Source organism: Pseudopipra pipra, chromosome 6, assembly GCF_036250125.1.
Source record: "Pseudopipra pipra isolate bDixPip1 chromosome 6, bDixPip1.hap1, whole genome shotgun sequence".
Taxonomy (NCBI): Eukaryota; Metazoa; Chordata; class Aves; order Passeriformes; family Pipridae; genus Pseudopipra; species Pseudopipra pipra.
In genome coordinates, this window is record NC_087554.1 from 4,506,118 (window position 1) to 4,523,875 (window position 17,758).

At 38.1% G+C, this 17,758-nt stretch overlaps 1 protein-coding gene across 6 annotated transcripts in view; it reads left to right on the forward strand.

The window, feature by feature from the left end:
• LOC135415429 (golgin subfamily B member 1-like) overlaps positions 1-17,756 on the forward strand; it is a 37,708-nt gene extending 19,952 nt beyond the window's left edge. For 5 of the 6 annotated variants that reach the window (XM_064657120.1, XM_064657115.1, XM_064657118.1 and 2 more), the window contains 9 exons: positions 74-10,603; positions 10,968-11,119; positions 11,781-11,940; positions 13,199-13,351; positions 13,880-14,047; positions 15,046-15,143; positions 15,472-15,606; positions 16,218-16,332; positions 17,145-17,756. In XM_064657120.1, coding sequence (XP_064513190.1) covers positions 74-10,603; positions 10,968-11,119; positions 11,781-11,940; positions 13,199-13,351; positions 13,880-14,047; positions 15,046-15,143; positions 15,472-15,606; positions 16,218-16,332; positions 17,145-17,303 — 11,670 coding nt within the window. In that variant the 3' untranslated portion in view covers positions 17,304-17,756. The remainder of the gene's footprint in view (positions 1-73; positions 10,604-10,967; positions 11,120-11,780; positions 11,941-13,198; positions 13,352-13,879; positions 14,048-15,045; positions 15,144-15,471; positions 15,607-16,217; positions 16,333-17,144) is intronic. The other variant, XM_064657121.1, reaches the window with a different exon arrangement.
• The last annotated feature ends 2 nt before the right edge of the window (positions 17,757-17,758 follow it).

Here is a 17,758-nt window from a genome sequence, read left to right on the forward strand (position 1 = left end):
TGCAGAATATAACTTCTGTTGTCCCTCTAACATGTTTGAAATATTCTTCTAACATTATTTTCTTGATGTTTAGACCTTGAAACAAGACAGTGTGGTGGAGTCAATGCAGCTGGATCTGGACCAGACCAATGAAGAGCTTGACAAACTGAATTCAAGCCATTTAGAGGAAAGATCTCAGCTCATTCAGGATCTCCAGAAACGTGAAAGAGAAATTGATAATCTTAAAGAGGCACTGGCAGAAAAGGACAGGGAGATGTCTGTCCTGTCTGTGAACATGGCAGAATATTCTGAGCAGGTTATGATCCTGAAGCACCAAGTGCAATGCAAAGAGGAGGAAATGCGAGGGATGGAAGAGACTTTGTCAAAGGTTGAGAGGGAAACTCATTTACTGAGGGAAGTACAAACAACTGATGTGAGAGATGCAAGTGTGAAGATCTCTGTCCTTTCTGAGCAGAGTAACACAATGAGACAAGAGCTGGAGAGAGTTAGAGCTGAGAATGAGGCTAAAACCAAAGAGAATGAGGAATTAATAAGACAAAGCACTGAGAACAGCATGACAATTAGGGATCTCCGAGCCGAAATCAAGGCCAACAGTGTCGCTTACAATAACAAACTTGCAGAATGTGAGTCACAAATTACTTTGCTGAAAGAACAGATTAGTAAATCATCTGAAAAACTACAAGAAACCGAGGATAAACAAAGAAAAGAAACTGAGTATTTGAAATCTCAGCTTGAGGAAAATGATGCTCTGAAGGAAAAATGGAATAATTTGCTTAAAGAGAAAGAGAGTAAAGCAGAGACTCTTGAAAATGAGTTAAAATCACTTAAAGATTCATACAACAAACTGGTTTTGGAAAATGCTAAAAAAGATGAAGCGTTGTCTGAGTTATCCAGGAAACTTGTAGAACATACTGAACATCAGGAAACAGTAAAAAAAGAATTGCAAGAGAAACAAGAGCTTGTTATTTCCTTAGAGCAGAAACTTGGGGTTTTGGAGCAGCAAAATGAAGAGACTAAACTTAAATTAACTGGAGATCTGAAAGCCAAAGAGATGTGTTGCAAAGAACTTAATAACCAATTAAATGAAATACATAAACAAATTAACAAACTGGAAATAGAGACACAGGAGAAAACTTCAGCTAATAACCAATTACAGGCAGATCTTGAAGGGAAACAAGGAAAATTGGCAGAGCAAATGAAAGCAAATGAACACCTGAAAAAAAGTATAAATACCATGGAAAAAGAGAAGGAGCAGCTCATCAGAGAAAATGAGAATTTATCCAAACTCCTCGATGTAAAAGAGTGTGAATTATTAAAGAAAACCCAGGCTGTGGCAGAAATAGAGAACAAGTTGTCTGTTAGCACTGCTGAGTACGAGAAAACACTCTCAGCACTAAATTGTGATAAAAACACTCTGGCAAAAGAGATTGAACAACTTTCAGCAGCTGCTGAGCAAAAGGAAAGTTCGGTTGTGGAACAGCTGCGGGAGAAAACAAAGGAATGTGATGTGCTGGCTGAGCACTTGTCTGAAAGCAAGGACCAGACCCAACAGTTGCATGAGCAAGTGCAATCACTGCTCATTCAGCTGCAGGATATTAGAGGTGAAGAAATAAAGAAAGGAGAAATGTTAAATAATAAATTATCTGAATGCAGTGGCCTAATCCAAGAGCTCAACCAAAGTAAGGAGCAGAATTTACTCCTGCAGGAACAAATTCAAAGCATAAGTTTGGATTTTGAAACTGCAAACAGGTCTCTAGAAGAGAAAAACCTTCAAAATGATTTGTTGTGTAAGGAAATAGAAGAGACTAAGCTTTGTGTTATAGAGTTGCAGGGTGAAATTAAAAATCTTAAAGATGAAAAGACAAACCTGTCACAGTTGGTAGAGGAAAGAGACCTGGCTGTCAAAAATCAGGGTTCAGAACTTGAGAAATTTCAGACGCAAGTTTCTGAAAAAATGGAGGAAAACAGAGTGTTAAATAATCAGCTCCAGCTATTAAGCAAAGAAGTGGAGGTGCTTAGGCATGAAAAAGAGAACTTTTCAATCTTATTAAATGAGAAATCGCGTGAATGTGAATTCCTTCAGTCTGAAATTACTTCAGCAAAGCACCAAGCACAAACAGCAGCTCTAGAAAATGAAAAATTGAAAGCAGACATTGAAACAGTTAATGTTACAGCAATGAAAAAGTCAGAGGAAGTAGCTGCTTTAACTTCACACTTATCCCAACAGAGTCATAATATCTTAGCTCTCAAGGACCAAATTGATGGCCTGCTGATTGAGAAAGAAAACTTAAAAATGGCCTTTGAAGAGAAAGAAACTCTCCTTTCTGAAAAGGAGGCTTTGATTAAGCAAATGACAGACAGTAAAGTGGCAGGAGAAGGGCAATACGTGCAAATCATTTCAGATCTGCAAAACCAAATACAAACCCTGGGTTTTGAAACTAGCCAGCTCAGAAACACAGTGCAGGAAAAGGAAAATGAATTTAAGAGGCAAGCCCAAGAATTAAAGTTATTAAAAGATAAATCTGAAGAGTCTGATGTACTTAGGATTCAACTGTCTGAGAATATGGAGGTTATTTCTGACCTTCAGAGTCAGCTTAAAAACTTGACAGAACAGTCATCCCAGTTGAATGATTCAATTGTACAGAAAGATGCATCTTTAAAGCAAAAAGTAGATGAATACATCAATTTAAAAACACAGTTTTCTGAGGTACAGGAATCTTCTGTTTTGCAGGAGAAACAGTTACAGCTTTTAGCCTCTGAAACAGAACAGTTAAAAGTACTTGTTTCAGAAAAAGAATCAGCCATCAACAATATTTCAATATTCAGTGAGAATTTAAAGGTGCAACTTCAAGAGAAAGAGACTGAATGTGATGTCTTAAAGAAACAGGTGGTGGAGCTGGAGGAAGTGAGAGTGAATTTCCAAAAAGAAATAGAGCAGCAGAAGAATGTAATAATTGAGATGGACCAGTCCTTATCAGAAAAGGAATCCTCTCTTATGGAAAATGAAAGTCTCCTCAAAACTCTGGAGGAAAAAGCAAAGAAAGATGAAGAAAAAACAAATTTAATTTCTCAGCTCCAAAATCAGGTACATGAACTAACACAGGAACTACAAAAATCTAAAGAACTACTCCACGAGAAAGAAAACGCCGTTTTATCTCTTCAGGAGAACATTGAAGGACAGAATGAACTGAGAACTGAGTTGAACGTGGCTCTTGGGAAAAAAGAAGAAGTTATTGCTGGACTCCTTAATTCCTTAAAGGAGAAAGATGCCAGGGTACAGTTGGCAGAGAGCAACGTTAATGCTCTTTCCAGTGAGATTGAGGTTCTCAGAGAAAAATTAGAGAAAAGTGCAACAGCCATGAAAAACTTCACTGAGGAATTTCAGGAAAAGAATGAGAAGCTTGATATTAATCAGAAAAAAATTGATTTATTGACTGTTGAACTTGACTTTCTCAAAAATGAGCACCAAAAAGCACTAGACCGAATAAATGCACGGGAACAAGAACTGCAGCAGAAAGAATTGGCTGTGGAGTCTCTGCGTGTGAAGTGCACTGAGCAGGCAGAGAACTTGGAAAGTTTGAGGTTAGAGTTGGACAACCTAAATTCCAAATCATCTCAAGACTGCCATGACAATGTGCTTTTAATAAACAGTCTCCAGTGCCAGGTGGAGTCTTTAGAGAAAGAAAAAAATCTGTTACAAGATGATGTTGGTAAACTGATGGCTGAAAACAGACAGCTTGGGGCATCTCAGAGTGATCTGCAAAAGAAATTGGAAGAGCTCCGGGAAATCCAGGAAAAACTAGAAACCAGTGAGAATTACTCAAGAATGCAGATTGATGCTGTCAAACTGCAGATGAAGACTGAAAAAGAGAAGTTACAGATGCAGGTTAGTGTGAAGGGTGAAGAACTTTCTAAACTAGAACTTAAGTGTGAAACTCTAGAACAAAGTCTGCTTGAGTCAGAAAACAAATGGGTGACAGAACTTGATAGGGCAAATTTGCAGAATAATAATCTTACTGAGCAAGTGAGCAGTTTAGAAAGTAAAATGAAATCAAAGGATAGCAAAATCCAGTCTTTGCAGCAAGAGCTGGATCTTATAAAAGAGAAATTAACTCAAAGCTTGTCTCCATTACTTAGTAGTAGGCTTTTATGTACGGAACCAAAGGCACAGACTTCAGATTCTGAACTGAAGGCAACTGATAGTAAAACTCAGCTGGAAAAATTCTCTGCTCTGATAAATTCTATTCTGAGCAAAGAAACAGAAGGAGAGCAACTGCAACTCCTGCTTTTAGAAAAACAGAAAGAAATAGACACCATGAAAGAGGAATTAAAAAGTTTGGAGTCGCTTCAGAAGCAGAAGGAGGTGCTGCAGAACGACATGGAAAAGACGAAGGGGAAATACACATCTGAGATGGAATGTCTGTCCAAAGAAATGCTCACACTCAAGGAAACATTATATGAACAACAGTCTCTCTTGCAAGAAAGGGAAGAGTCCTTTGCAGAAATAAATAAGCAGGTTGAATTTCTGCAAGACAAGATAAATAAATCAGAAGAAATAATAAGAGCCAGTCAAGAAAAGCTGCAGATTGAAGGTAAAAAAGTAGCAAGTCTCCTTGAAGAAGTGGGGGAAAAAGATCAACTCATCAAAAACTTAACTTCCCAGGTAAATCAGCAGAAGGATTTAATTTCTGGTCTGAGCCAGCAACTGAAGGAAAAAGACAGTTCTGTTACTCAGGTCATGGAATCATTGTCTAATGAAATGCTAAATTTCTCTGAAGAGAAAAATGCATTAAATGCCAAACTGCAAGACCTTGAAGCTGTTCATAAGAGTTCTGTGGCAGAGCTAAACCAAGTGCTGCAGGAACTTGAGGTTTGTAAGAAAGAACTGGACCATAATCAGGTTCTGTTAAACAGTAGAGAAGCTGAGTTTAAGGATTTAATGAGTGAAAAAGAGGAGATGCAGTTTAATCTCGAGAAAATGGGCAAGGAAAAAGAGAACTTGAAAAAGAAACTTCAAGCGGCGTTGATAGTAAGAAGAGATCTAATGCAAAAAGTTGGAAAACTAGAAAAGAGTGGACAGGAAGAACTAGAAAAAGAGCAAAAAAAAGGAGAGGAGCTGTCGAAGAAAGTTAATGAGTTAACAGACAAATTAAAACTAATTGAAGGACAAGATAATGATTTTAAGTCTCATCTTGGCACTTTGAAGCAACAGCTTCTAGAAAAAGATGCCAAAATAAGTGATTTAACTGAAATTTTATCTTCCAAAGCTTCTTATTTAGAGGAACTTCAGCATAATATCACAGAGCTAAATGATGTCATTGCTGAAAAACAAAATGTTTGTGAGCAGAACCTAAAATCTTTAGAGGAAAAGGACTGCAGGCTTGCTCACATGCAGTCTATGCTTGATGAAAAAGCAAGTGCATATGAAAAGGAACGTTCTCAGCTGCTCTTAGCTCTTGAACAGGTGAAGTCTGAACTGAACAAGAAGGAAGAATCATCAAAGAGTTTCAGTTTAGAAGAATCTGATTTAAGTGCTGGGGACAGGAAGGAGTGTCTGGACCCCAACAATGACGTTGATGTCATGAGTCAACTAAAAAAAGAAAAAGAAGCTTTACAGAGGGAGCTTTTGGTCATGAAAGAAGATATGAAAAAATTTCAGCAAGAAAGGGAAGAGCACAGGAAACTTGCAAGAGATTTTGAGGAACAAAAAACTCACCTTGAGCAGCTCAAACAAGAACATTCAGTGGCAAGTGAAGACACTGAGATAAAAGAGCTAAGAAGTGATTATGCAAAGCTTGAGGAGGAAACAGCAATGTTAAGGAAAGAACTGAGAAAAATATTGCTGGAATTTGGTGATGAAAGAGAAGAAAAAGTCAACTTAATGTCTTTGAGTCAGCAGGAGCAATGTCAGGGCAGCTTGTTGGAGGACATAAAGCAGCTACAGAGAAAGCTGAAAGTGTATGAGGCTGAAATTGTAGCTCTTAAGACAGTGCTTGAACATGTGAATAATGAGAAAGAAACACTTATTAAAAAAGGTGAGGACTACAAGCTGAGCCAGGAGGAACTGCAGAGGTCAAGAATTGAAGCTGAGAAGGAGGTTGCAGAAAAGAATGAGGAAATAGAAGCATTGAGGTGTTCACTTGCGGATTTCAAAGGTAAAATTGATTTGGAAAAGGAATTATTAAGCAAAGCTGTTAAGGAGGGCCAAGACAAAGCCCACAGTTACAAAACAGCACTGGAAGAAATGAAGAGTGAGAAAGAGGAACTTCTCAGCTGCTTAGAAAAGTCCAGTTCAGAACTAATGAATATGAAAAAGGAGGTAGAACGTTTCAGTGAAGAAAACAGAAGTCTCGTGCAAGAGCTGTGTCTGCTGCGTGAGAAGGCTGAGATGAGTAGACCTGTGGTGTCTGGCAAAGAGCTTAAGGAAGAAAATTATACTGAAAAGGAGCTGGGAGAGGTTGGTTCAGAAAGGAATTTCCTTGAAGGAAAGTTAGAAGGTAAAGACACAGTTTTTCAACTATCAGAGGCTGATTACTCTGGGAAAACTAAACTGAGAGAAGCAACTGAATGTGAAATGCATAAACAAATGCAAATGATGGAAGAGCCACTGGGAAAACCTGCAAATATAAGTGATTCTAAACCCCAGGAGCAAAGAACTGTAACAGAAGATAAATCCAAAGAGCGCCTTCAGAGGAAACTACAGGCAGCTTTAATATCGCGGAAAGAAGCCCTGAGAGAAAATAAATGTCTAAAAGAACGGCTTGATCAGCTGATGTTGGAAAAAGAAGAGCTGATGAACAAGGCAGGGATGCTGGAACACTTGTTAGAGCTTGGCAGAGAAAAGCAAAGTTCAAGTGCTGTTGCTCCCTTGGCTGGAGAGGAGAGCCTTGTCTCTGAAAATGCGAGGCTGCTGACGGAAAACGAGAACCTCAGCGCAGCATGTGAAAGTCTGAAATCCACCATGGAGTCTATAGTTCAGGAAAAAGAGGCCTTTTCTTTCCAGCTAAATACCTTAAAAGATTCTCAGACAGTTGAATTGACAGGCTGGAAGGCTAAACATAGCGAATTAAAGCAGGAGTATGAATCACTTCTTCAGGCCTATGAGAATATCAGTAGTAAAGTGGCAGAGATGAGGCAAGTTATTGATCTCAGTAGGAAAGAGAAGCAGGAGGCTGTTCAAAGACTCAGGGAAGGAGAATCTGAGAAGGAGGCTTTGGAGAAGCATTTACAAAATCTCATGGATGAAAACGAGGTTATTAAGAGTCAACTGAAACAACTCAGTGAATCCAAGAAAATGGAAGTCGATGAATTGCAAAGCAAAGCAGAAAGGCAGATCTGTGAGCAGGAGGCAAGGATGCAAGAACACCAGGATCGCCTTCGTGAGCTCACTGAGCAGAACCACCAGCTGATGGAGGAGAATGAGCAGCTGAAACAAACTTCTGAAAACTTAAAGCAGGCCTTAGAGAAAATCCAGAATGAAAATGATGTCCTTCATAATAACATCACTGTAACTAAAGCAGCCCTGGGAGAGCTCCAGGTTCAAATGGAAGTGTACCAAAATGATACACAATCTAAAATCAGTGATGCATTGTGTGAGAATGAATCACTGTTAAAGGACATTAATGTGTTAAAGGATAAACTCTCTGAAAAAGAGCAAGATGTGCTTGTCCTAGAACAGGAAAGAAAATTAATTTCAGAAAAAGCACAAGAAACTGAAAAATCTTTGGCCCATAAAAATCATTGTCTAACAAAGCTGGATATGGAGTGTAAAAGCCTTACACAAGAAATTGTTAGTCTAAATGAAAAAGTCAAGATTTTAGAGGATGATAAATGTCTGTTACAGGAAGAATTAGAAAATGTACAAGAAAGTTCTTACAAAGTAAAGAATGAGAGAGAATTTCTCGAGACAGAGTTGCTTAATCATGTTAAAAAAGTTGATCATCTTACTGATAGAATGAAATCAGCACAGGTGCAGAATAACTTGCTGTTACAGCAGCTGGAAGAATTAAAGGCAGAAAAATGTCATGTGGTTAAAGAAAAGGAAGAACAGCAGCTCCATCTTGTAAAGATGTTTGAGGAGAAGGTGAAAAGTGCTCAGAGGGATAACAGTGGAACTAAAAGCAAAACAAAAGAATTGCAAGAACTCTTGAAAGAGAAACAACAGGAGATCAACCATTTGCAAAAGGATTCCATAAAGTTCCAGGAGCTGATCCTGGACTTGGAAAGATCTGTGAAAGTGTCACAGTCAAAAAGTGCAACATTGGAAATGGACTTAAATAATGCATCAGAAAAGCTGGTGAAATCATATGAAGAAATCCATCATCTCAAGGGGAAGCTTTCAGCACAGATGGACTTGTTTAATCAGTCAAAGAATGAGGTGGACAGGCTTAAAGATGAGAATCTAAACTGGAGAAAAGAACTTAAGAAGAAGGAAGAAGAACTGCAACTCCAAAAGAGAGAATATGAGAGAGAATTGGAATTTCATCTTCAGCAACTAAAATTGCTTCACAAAAGGGAGTTTTCAGACCTAGAGGAACGGCACAGAGCCCTTGAGAGAGAAAAGGATCGGGCAGTTAGTGAGATCCAGGGTTTGCAAGAGGAAATCAGCACTAAGGACTCTCAAAACAAGCAACTCCAGGTGGATTTGAACGCAGCCTTGGCACAATTAGCTGCTTTTACAAAGTGTATGTCCTCTCTTCAGGATGACAGGGACAGGGTCATCACTGAGATGAAAACCTGGGAACTGCAGTTCAAAGAGGCCATCCAGAATAAGGAGAGACAGATAGAAGACAGTAATAAAAGAATAGTGGCCTTACAGGATGAATTGAAAGATAAAATGACTCAAATTCAAGAACTGAATATCAAATATTCTGTAGTAGAGGAAACAAAGGATGAACTGTACTTGAGGCAGAAATCTGTTGATATGCAGCGCTATGAAGAGCTCTGCAGGATAAAGGAAGAAAACACCTTTTTTTTTAACAGACAGCAAGAGTTGGAGAGTGTTCTTCAGTCCAAAGAAGAAGCTTTGCAAGCACTCCTTAAAGAAAATAATTCTCTTAATCATCTCATAGAGAATAGTAAAAGTACAGGAAGAGAGATAAAAGCTCTGGAAAGTAATTTTACTAGACAGGAGCAGGAATTGCAAGAGCTTCTAGCAGAGAAGGAAAAGGTGAATGCTGAGTTGCAAAAGCAGATTACCATTTCTGAGCAAATGAAGGTCATGCTAAATAATAAAGACAAAGAAATTTCCATACTTATTTCCTCAAAAGGTGATGAAATTTCGGACTATCTGGTTCAGGTACAGACTCAACACAGAAATCAAATCAAAGAATATGAACTTCAGTTAAGGTCTTTGCAGATGGACAGACAACAAGCTGAGGAATCCTGTCAGAGGATGGAAAATGAGCTGAGAAATCTCCAGGTGAAAGCAGAAAAAGCAGAGCAAGAGAAGGCTGCCATTGCCAGTGAAATAGATGCCTTTAAAAAATCAATGTCATCTCTTCAGAATGATCGGGATGAGCTTTCTACCAAATACAGAGAGCTGGAGCATCTTCACCAGGATGTCTTAAATCAGAGGGACAGGCTTATAGTTGGCAATGCAAGTGAGAATAATGCTCTGAAGCAGGAATTAAGGATACTCCTCAATCGAATAGATGATCTGCATTCTGAAAATGCAATGCTGAGTGCACAACTCATCAAGTACAGGGAAGATCTTAACCAGGTTTTGTCTCTGAAAGACCATCAGCTGAAAGACTTACTGAAGCAGAAATTGGATTGTATCAAAAGCCTTGAGCGTGAAAAATACGATCTTCAAAAGCAAATAAAAGAAATGCAGCTTTCCAGTGAGCTGCAGAAGGGGACTGCTGTGTCTTTGGAACAGGAAAATAAAAAGTTGGCATCTAAAGTAAGTGATTTAGAATCTCTAGTTGCCTCCTTAAACAAAGAGAAACTTGTTTCTGAATCTGGAGAGAAACTGCTAAGTAGTGATAGTGTTCAGAAAAAAGAGCCAAGTGAACAGCATGGAGTAAACATTCAGAAAAAGGTTCAAGAACTCCAGAAATGCAGAGGCAGAAATGTAGGTGAGGAATCCAGCAGGACTCTTTTGACACCTCAGGATGGAGATAAACCTGGTGCTTTTGCAGAGAAGGTGCTGCTGGAAGTTCAGTCTCAAAACAATGAGCTGAGGTCCCAAAATGAGGCCTTTGGGAAGGCAATGACTGCTCTGCAGAATGACAGAGATCGAGTCCTAGAGGACTTGAAGGCACTTCAGAGCAAATACACAGCTGAGCTCAAGACTGAAAAAAGGAGAGGAGGTGAACTTGAAGCTGAGTTGGAGGGGTTTAAATTACATCTCATCAGTATCCTCAAAGAAAATCCTCTTCTGCATCAGGGTGTCTTTGATGCTGCAGATAAAGTTACACTTGCTCAGATTGCTGATGAAGTTGGAAGTCTCTGTAGGACTTTAGTCAGTCGGGACATGGAAGTGAGCAGGCTCTCATCTGAATGTGGGAATTATGTCCAGCAGATTGAAGCATTTTCCAAGGCTATGGCCAGTCTCCAGAATGACCGAGACAAATTGCTGCAGGAGCTCAGCAATCAGAAGGTAACTTCTGAAACCCGATATCCCATTGATTGCAACAGCATCAATGAGAGTAATTACTGTGAAAGTAATTTGGATGTGCCTCAGAGCAATAGGGTAACACTTTGGTAAGTTTTAAATAGCCACATCACTTTGTAGTTTTATTCTTTGTGCAGGGAATGCTTTGAGACATTGTGGATTCTGAAGTTTAACTTCGTAGGTTGTGTAAGTGCTATGATAGCACTGTGTGACTAAAGAAGGTGTGTTTACAATTTTGGGGGTTAGTTATCCTGTTAAATGGAGCAAATGAGGAAAACCAATATTCTGTAATCAAACTTCAACCATAGAGTTTTCACTGCAGTTCACTAATGATGTTTATTAAACGTAGGCTAAGGAAGGAGCCAACCTTGCAGCTGTGGAAATATCAAAACTGAAGACCAAGGTTGATGATTTGGAGAAGGCACTGCATCAGACAAAAGCCTTCCAGGCAGAAACTGAGAGAGAGATCACATCATACCAGAATGAGCTGGCTGGATTAAGGTATGAATTTTAAATTTAAATAGTGCATGTGGTTCTTGTTTAGAATTCATCACCGACTTCACAACCCAACATAAAACTGACACCCAGAACTAGCAGGAGGCAGGATAAGAATGTTTGTAATGTGTGACATCAACTTCCACGGGGTTGTCTTTGTGCACAGTTTTCCTTGTGTTTTTATGTCTCTTGGTTTATGTGAAGTTTCAAAGTCTTACTTGAATGATTTCTGTTCTGTTGGTGACTTGGGTATTTGGAACTACAGTAAAAGAGTATGCTTGGTGTGGAATAACAATAATTCTGTTTAAATTTGAGGCCATAGGCAGTATCCTGGTGCCTCACTGCACTTTATGGTCCATAGTGCAATTTCTAGATCTCTAATTATAAAGTCTTTGTAAGGTATTATTTATCTTACACTACAAGTTTTTGGGGGAGAGGATGTAGATCAAAAGGCCAGCCCCACATTTCTCTGTAAACGTGAGCAAATACTTAAACCTCATTTTAACTTGTAGACTTAACCAGTGAACAGCATAAATATATATATATGCATATTACTCTTCCGAAATTACCATTATTTGTTACAGAAATAACAGTAAGTACAGCTTTATCCTTTTCATTGATTTGTATGTAGTGTATAATTCTTTAACATACAATATTTTATGTTCAGAATGGAAAAAAACCTCCTCCTCTCTGAGTCCCAGGCACTGAGAAATCAATGTCAGATCACAATTGCTGAGAAAGACCGACAGATTGCAGAGCTACAGAAGCTGCAACAAGACATGATTGTTATGAAATCAGTCCCTGCTGGCAGCAATTATCCAGTCAAGGTAAAGAAATGGAATGCAGCAGGAATGTAGAATGGAATTTAGCAGTTTATTGTGTTGAATTTGCTGCCTTAGAAGAGAACTATGCAGCATGTGATAGCAATCTGGCAAATGTTATCTTAGGTTAGTTAAATCCAGAATATAACAGGAAGAAGTTAAAAAAAAATTGAATGGATTTTTTTTCAGATTTATTATGGCTGCAACCTATGTTTAGGGACATGCTTTTTAAGAGGATCAAGAGGTTGGTAGTTCACACTGACAACAAATTGCACAATTTGTGTAGTTGGTGCAAAGAAATTTTAAAGATCTAATAAAATTCATTCTTCAGAGCCTAAATCAGTGTCTAATTCCTGCAGATTAGAGCAGGATCTAACTGGGGGGGAAAGGGGAGATGTCCTAATGGAAGTGCTCTTGCCTTTCCCCTGAAGCAGCTGGAATTGGCTTCTGCCAGGAACAAAATCCTGGATTTAGAAGGCAGCAGCTGACACCCAGTCTGGCAATTGCTGTCTGCTTTTGTAAACTGTCATTAAAGCTTCAAGGAAAGTGGTTTTTTGAGTACTATTCTTATTTCCCTTTTGTGTGCCAAAGGAAGGAATTTTTAATTTCATTAAAACTAACATTTTAGTTGGTCAGGTTTGAGTTTCATATGCTGTTCATCTTCTGTGATTAAAATCACAAATAAGAGCTATTGAACAGTAATATCTGTGGGTTATGGAGTATGTGATAAAAATCTTTATTTCAGGATTATATGGGTAAAAAGATTCCATAAAGCATTAGAGTTAAAGAAGGCCAAAGCTGTAAACTGATGATAAGGTCAGGTGTGTTTTTCTTTTCAAAATGGACTCTTTCAGCTTAAAATCCATATTTCCAAATAGCTGTTCTGCAGGTCATGAATACAAGACATTGTTAGCTTGAAAATAATTTTCGAATAATAATAATTTTTGAAAGGTGTTTTATATTAATATGTTTCTATTTTACCACCTTTCTTTGTGCCTTGCACTATTTGCAAATTAAAAATTAAGTTGGGTTGCTTTTTCATGGTAGTTTTCTATTTTTTCTTAATGCAAATATTTAGGTTGAAAACACGATATATTAAAAAGACCTCGTCTTCTACTTAAAGTGTCTTGCAAATGTGGTATTACATTGTGAGAAGGGTGGTATTATATTGTGCAAAGGAAATTCTGTGTATTTAGTGTTGGAGTTATGTATTATTTAGAGAACTCCTGTACCGTTTACCCTGAATATCCTAATACTTTTTAAGGCTTTAGAAACTGCCTCCCTTGCTGGAAGTGGAGATGCACCAGAGGAAATCAAACGTGTCTTGGCTGAGAAGAATCAGCTGCAGAATGAGCTACAGCGCTGCCTCCAGGAGATCCACCAGAAGGACCTGCATTTCCAACAGATTAATTCCAAGGTAATTTAGAACAGCTCTGATCCTCAATAGCTCATGACAGTCTGGACTGGGATCACACAGAAATAATGATAAATTGGTGGTGTCTTGTATGACTGACAGTTAATTTTACTTTAAAACTCAGATTCTTCCAAACAACCCAGTTGGCTCAGACTAGAAATTGCAAATTAAATGTCAGTATTATCTTCTGTCAGGCTCTTCTGACTTATTTGACTGAGAGGTTTATTTGACTCTGCATTCGAAAGCTGTTGATGGGGCACTGTTAAACTTCTACTCAAAATATTTTTCATTATAGACAGAAACAGGCTGGAACAAGATTTTACCTTCTGGTTTGGGTATTTTGATGACAGGGGAAATCAATGCTCACATTTCTTTATTTGCTCTCATAAAACAACTAGTTTAAACCTCAGCGAAACTGTGACCTTGCCAAAAAGTTTGTGCAATTTTGAAACAGCAGGTCTCAAATCTGTAGGAATTTCCTGGAGGAGTTAATTCCTAATTTTTAGTTCTTTAAATGTGAATTCCTTGCAGGTTGTGCAGTCAGCAGAGGAGAATGCTGTCTTGTCTGCCCAGCTGAAGACTCTGTCTCAGACTCTGAGGGATAACCAGCTTCATTACACTGACCTGCAAAATCGGTATTTAAGACTGGAGAGGGAATATCAGTCAATGCAAGTGGCATCTTTCCAAGGCTCTGTTCAGGTAAACAAATTTATGGAAATACTTTTAGGGTTTTTTCTTCTGTGCTTACATATTTCATGCCAAAAATTCACTTTTTGTTGTACTGATTCAGTCCTTTTGCTAGCCCTTTGTGTGTGCTGGACATAACTGTCTTTATTGTTGTAACGCTGGTGTAATTTGACTTTTCATTTAAAGAAGCTGTTTATACATGATTTTTCTTTTGTTTTGGAGTATTTTTTCAGTTGATCCACAACTAGCAGAGGTAATTGAATGATCAATTATCAATGCATCAGGAAATTTAGTGGTAATTTCACATCATTCATGAATAGTTTTGCAAGGTGTTTGAGTAATGTTTTCAGAAGTGAGATTTATATCACCACTTCAGCATTTTGGTACTGTTTCCCAACCCCTCATACACATAAGTTAATAATAACAATATAACATAAGGTTATTATTTGAGGGCTGGAACTAGATGATTTAAGGTCCCCTCCAAGCCCATGCTTTATGATTGTATCATTATTCCTTTGTGAGATTTTAATTTTTAAAAAGCTTTCCTGTACTGCCTTGGCTATTCATTAACAATCAGTTAATATAATACCCTAAAATAACATACATGGATAATTATTGTAAACAACCCTCACTCTTCCATAAATGGCAATAAACCCAAACAAGGAGAACTATAAATTAAAAATAAATGAATAGCTGCAATATTTTGAAACTGTACTCAGTGCTGCATTATTTTGTGGGTATAGATGCATTTCTTTCCCCTCAGAATTATTCAGATTGCTGTGGTAACAGGTGTACCTGTATCCTTCAGGTCCCACAGCATTCCTCAACTTTCTGTTAGAAAACAGGCCTGGAAAATTTCAGCTCTGGAAATCAAAAAATTAAATGGCACAAAGAATTATTTGTTCCACTGTTTTGTGCTGCTTATGGCTTCTTTAATTGAAATAAAGACTTTTAGCAAGTAGAAAAATGGTGACTGGCTTTTTTTTTTCCCCTCTCTTAATATTTCCTAGGACGAAACTAGAGCAGAAGTTCCCCCTGGAGCGCCACGGGAAAGATCTGGGATTATTGTTGAGATAGACAATATGGAGCTAAATGAGCTCAGGAAAAGGTCAGGACTCAGAGCATGTATTAGCAATATTGTTTTCCTGACAGCTGTGTTGTGAGTGTGAAAGTAATGCTTTTGTATCCCTCTAAGGCATTTGTGTGGAGAAGGGAAAGAAGTGGATTTACAGTGGATTAAATAAAGCATAAGTCATATCCTTGAATTGTTACCATCTGTGGTTTGTTTTTGTACCTTACTTCATTTCAATATAAAGCTAAAGCATCTTATTATAATTAAGTCTGTCAGATAAAGGAAGATTTCTTAATAAAAAACCAGCAAAAAAGTAATTCTTTAAGTACATAAAATACTGATTTCAGGTTACATTTTGTCCTAGGCTTGCAGAGACTGAGCAGCAGTATGAGTCCGTGCAGCAGGCTCTCTCCCAGCTGACAGAAACACTGGCAGAGGAGAAGAGCAGGAGAGAAGCTGCAGAAGAGGCTCTTGGGCTCTCTGAAGAGACAAGTAACAGGTAAAATACCATGTCAGATTATTTGTTTGCCTTTTATTTTTAGTGAGAGGTTAGTGATAGGTTTTCCTGTGGGTGTTAGATTTGTGAGCAAATAATAGAACAAACAGATAATAGAACCTGCTTTTGAGTCCCCAATGCCTGAAGCAATGGAAATCTATGTATAACTGTGTAAAAAAAGCTAAGTTTAACTCTGGATGAAGAAAGTGTTACAAGCTTTGGATTTTTTTCTTTATTTAATTTCATCTGTTGGGCTCAGTGGTATTTCTTTTTTTCCAAGTTAGAAAAAAAAAATCACATATACAGCTTTAGCAGAGCCACTGGTTAGATTTAAAATATTATCCATCTGCCTACATAAAGTATCCCTCACAACCATCATCTGAAAATCACTATTCAGTCAGGTAGTAATTTTGGTGTTTATTCTGAATAAATGAAACATCTTAAGCGTAGATTGTAGAGACTGAAAAAGACCTGGCAATATAAAGTGAGTCTGACTGCTCTGTGTGGAGACCTTCCCTTAGTAATGTAAGAATGCACAATAATGTTTTTGTGTGAATTCAGTACTTAAGAGGAGATAATTCAGTACTCCATGTCTCCCTGTAATTTTTCTCTAGGTTTGAAGTGAGCAGTTACAGATCTGTACCCACTGAATACACTGTCCAGATGGAAACTGAGGAGGAGAGGGAAGCCTTAATCATCAATCCCAGTGAACATGTTGTTGTGAGAAAGGTAAGGAGATGAAAGCTTTCAAAAGCCCTGAATTACCAGATACTTAAAAAGGGTATGCATGTTGTATCCTGCTGGTTGCATACTGGATTGAAATGGCACAGCTCATGGTCCCCTTCATGCTACTGCTTTCTTGTTTCTGTCTTGCCTTTCCTATACCTTATTTTCAACTGTCATTCATTCTTGGAGTGCAGATTTCCCACCTGAGTGACTGGAAATCACTGATTTTTGGTTGTCCCCTTTATGTGTAAGCAGTGGCACAAGGCAGCTACTTGTCTGATGTGCCTTGGCTCTGAAAAGCTGACAGAAGTACTCTGTGTGTTTGGTATCAAGGGGCTGGGCAGGCCATCATTGAAAGCAGCAAACTACTTCTGAAACTCCATTTCACTGAAAAAACATCTTTAATTTCTTTCTCTTTGGGCTGTGAGTCAAATACAAGCAACTGTGTAAACTGCATCATAAGACATATTGCCTGTGTTAAAATTAAAATGGTAGCAATCATATTTGTACTACACACATCCATTAAATAAAATGTGCATTGCATTTAATTATGTGCATACGCAAAATGCGTATCTCTAGTATGCATCTCTAGTATGTCTGTGTAACTGCATAATACACAAGTACCTGATATTCATTCCTCTCCCCTTTTAGTAATGCTGGTTTTTTGAACTTTAAATTATTTATGTTTTTATAGCCTGTGGTGTGGCATCAATTGCTGTGTCAGAGGTTTACAGTGCCTCAGAAATCCAAGCTGCAGTGGAGCTTCTTATTCATATTCATGATTATTGATATGGAATTTTTTGTTTCCTACCCAGATGAAAGGAGGAGCCCTTTCCCTCCGGAGGTGGCTCCGAGGGCGAAGCCTTTACTGTTCCAAGCTGCTGACTTCCCGAGCAAAATCCCGCTATTTATTCCTCGCTTACCTGGTCACTCTCCACCTTGTTGTTTTCCTGTGCCTCACTGGTGTCCTCTGAATACTGCATTTCCTGGGTGGATTATTTTGGTGTGCCAATTTAGGATAATAGACTCCTCACATGCTGCTGTTACACTATGCACTGGACACAGTTGTAAATATTCCTGTGACACTACATGAATCTTGAGCTTCTCCAATGAAATTTGTCTTTATCACACTTTGCTCCAAAGTTGACTTGAATGGCTCTTTCACAGTGGAATATTATATTTGCTAAGGAGAAAATATTCCCCTCTGCCCTCTAAAGAAACTGCTGCATACAAGTTATTTAATATTGTTTGTGAGTACATAATGATTGGTTACTACTGAATGGGTTGTAAATGATATCTTTTCTATACAAATTTTATTTTAAGAGTCAAACTATAAATTTCAAAGGAATATCAAGATATTACTGTATATTGGCTTCTTGATTATCACAAGAAGTTTTATAGAGTGCAATAAAGGAAGAACTACTGAATT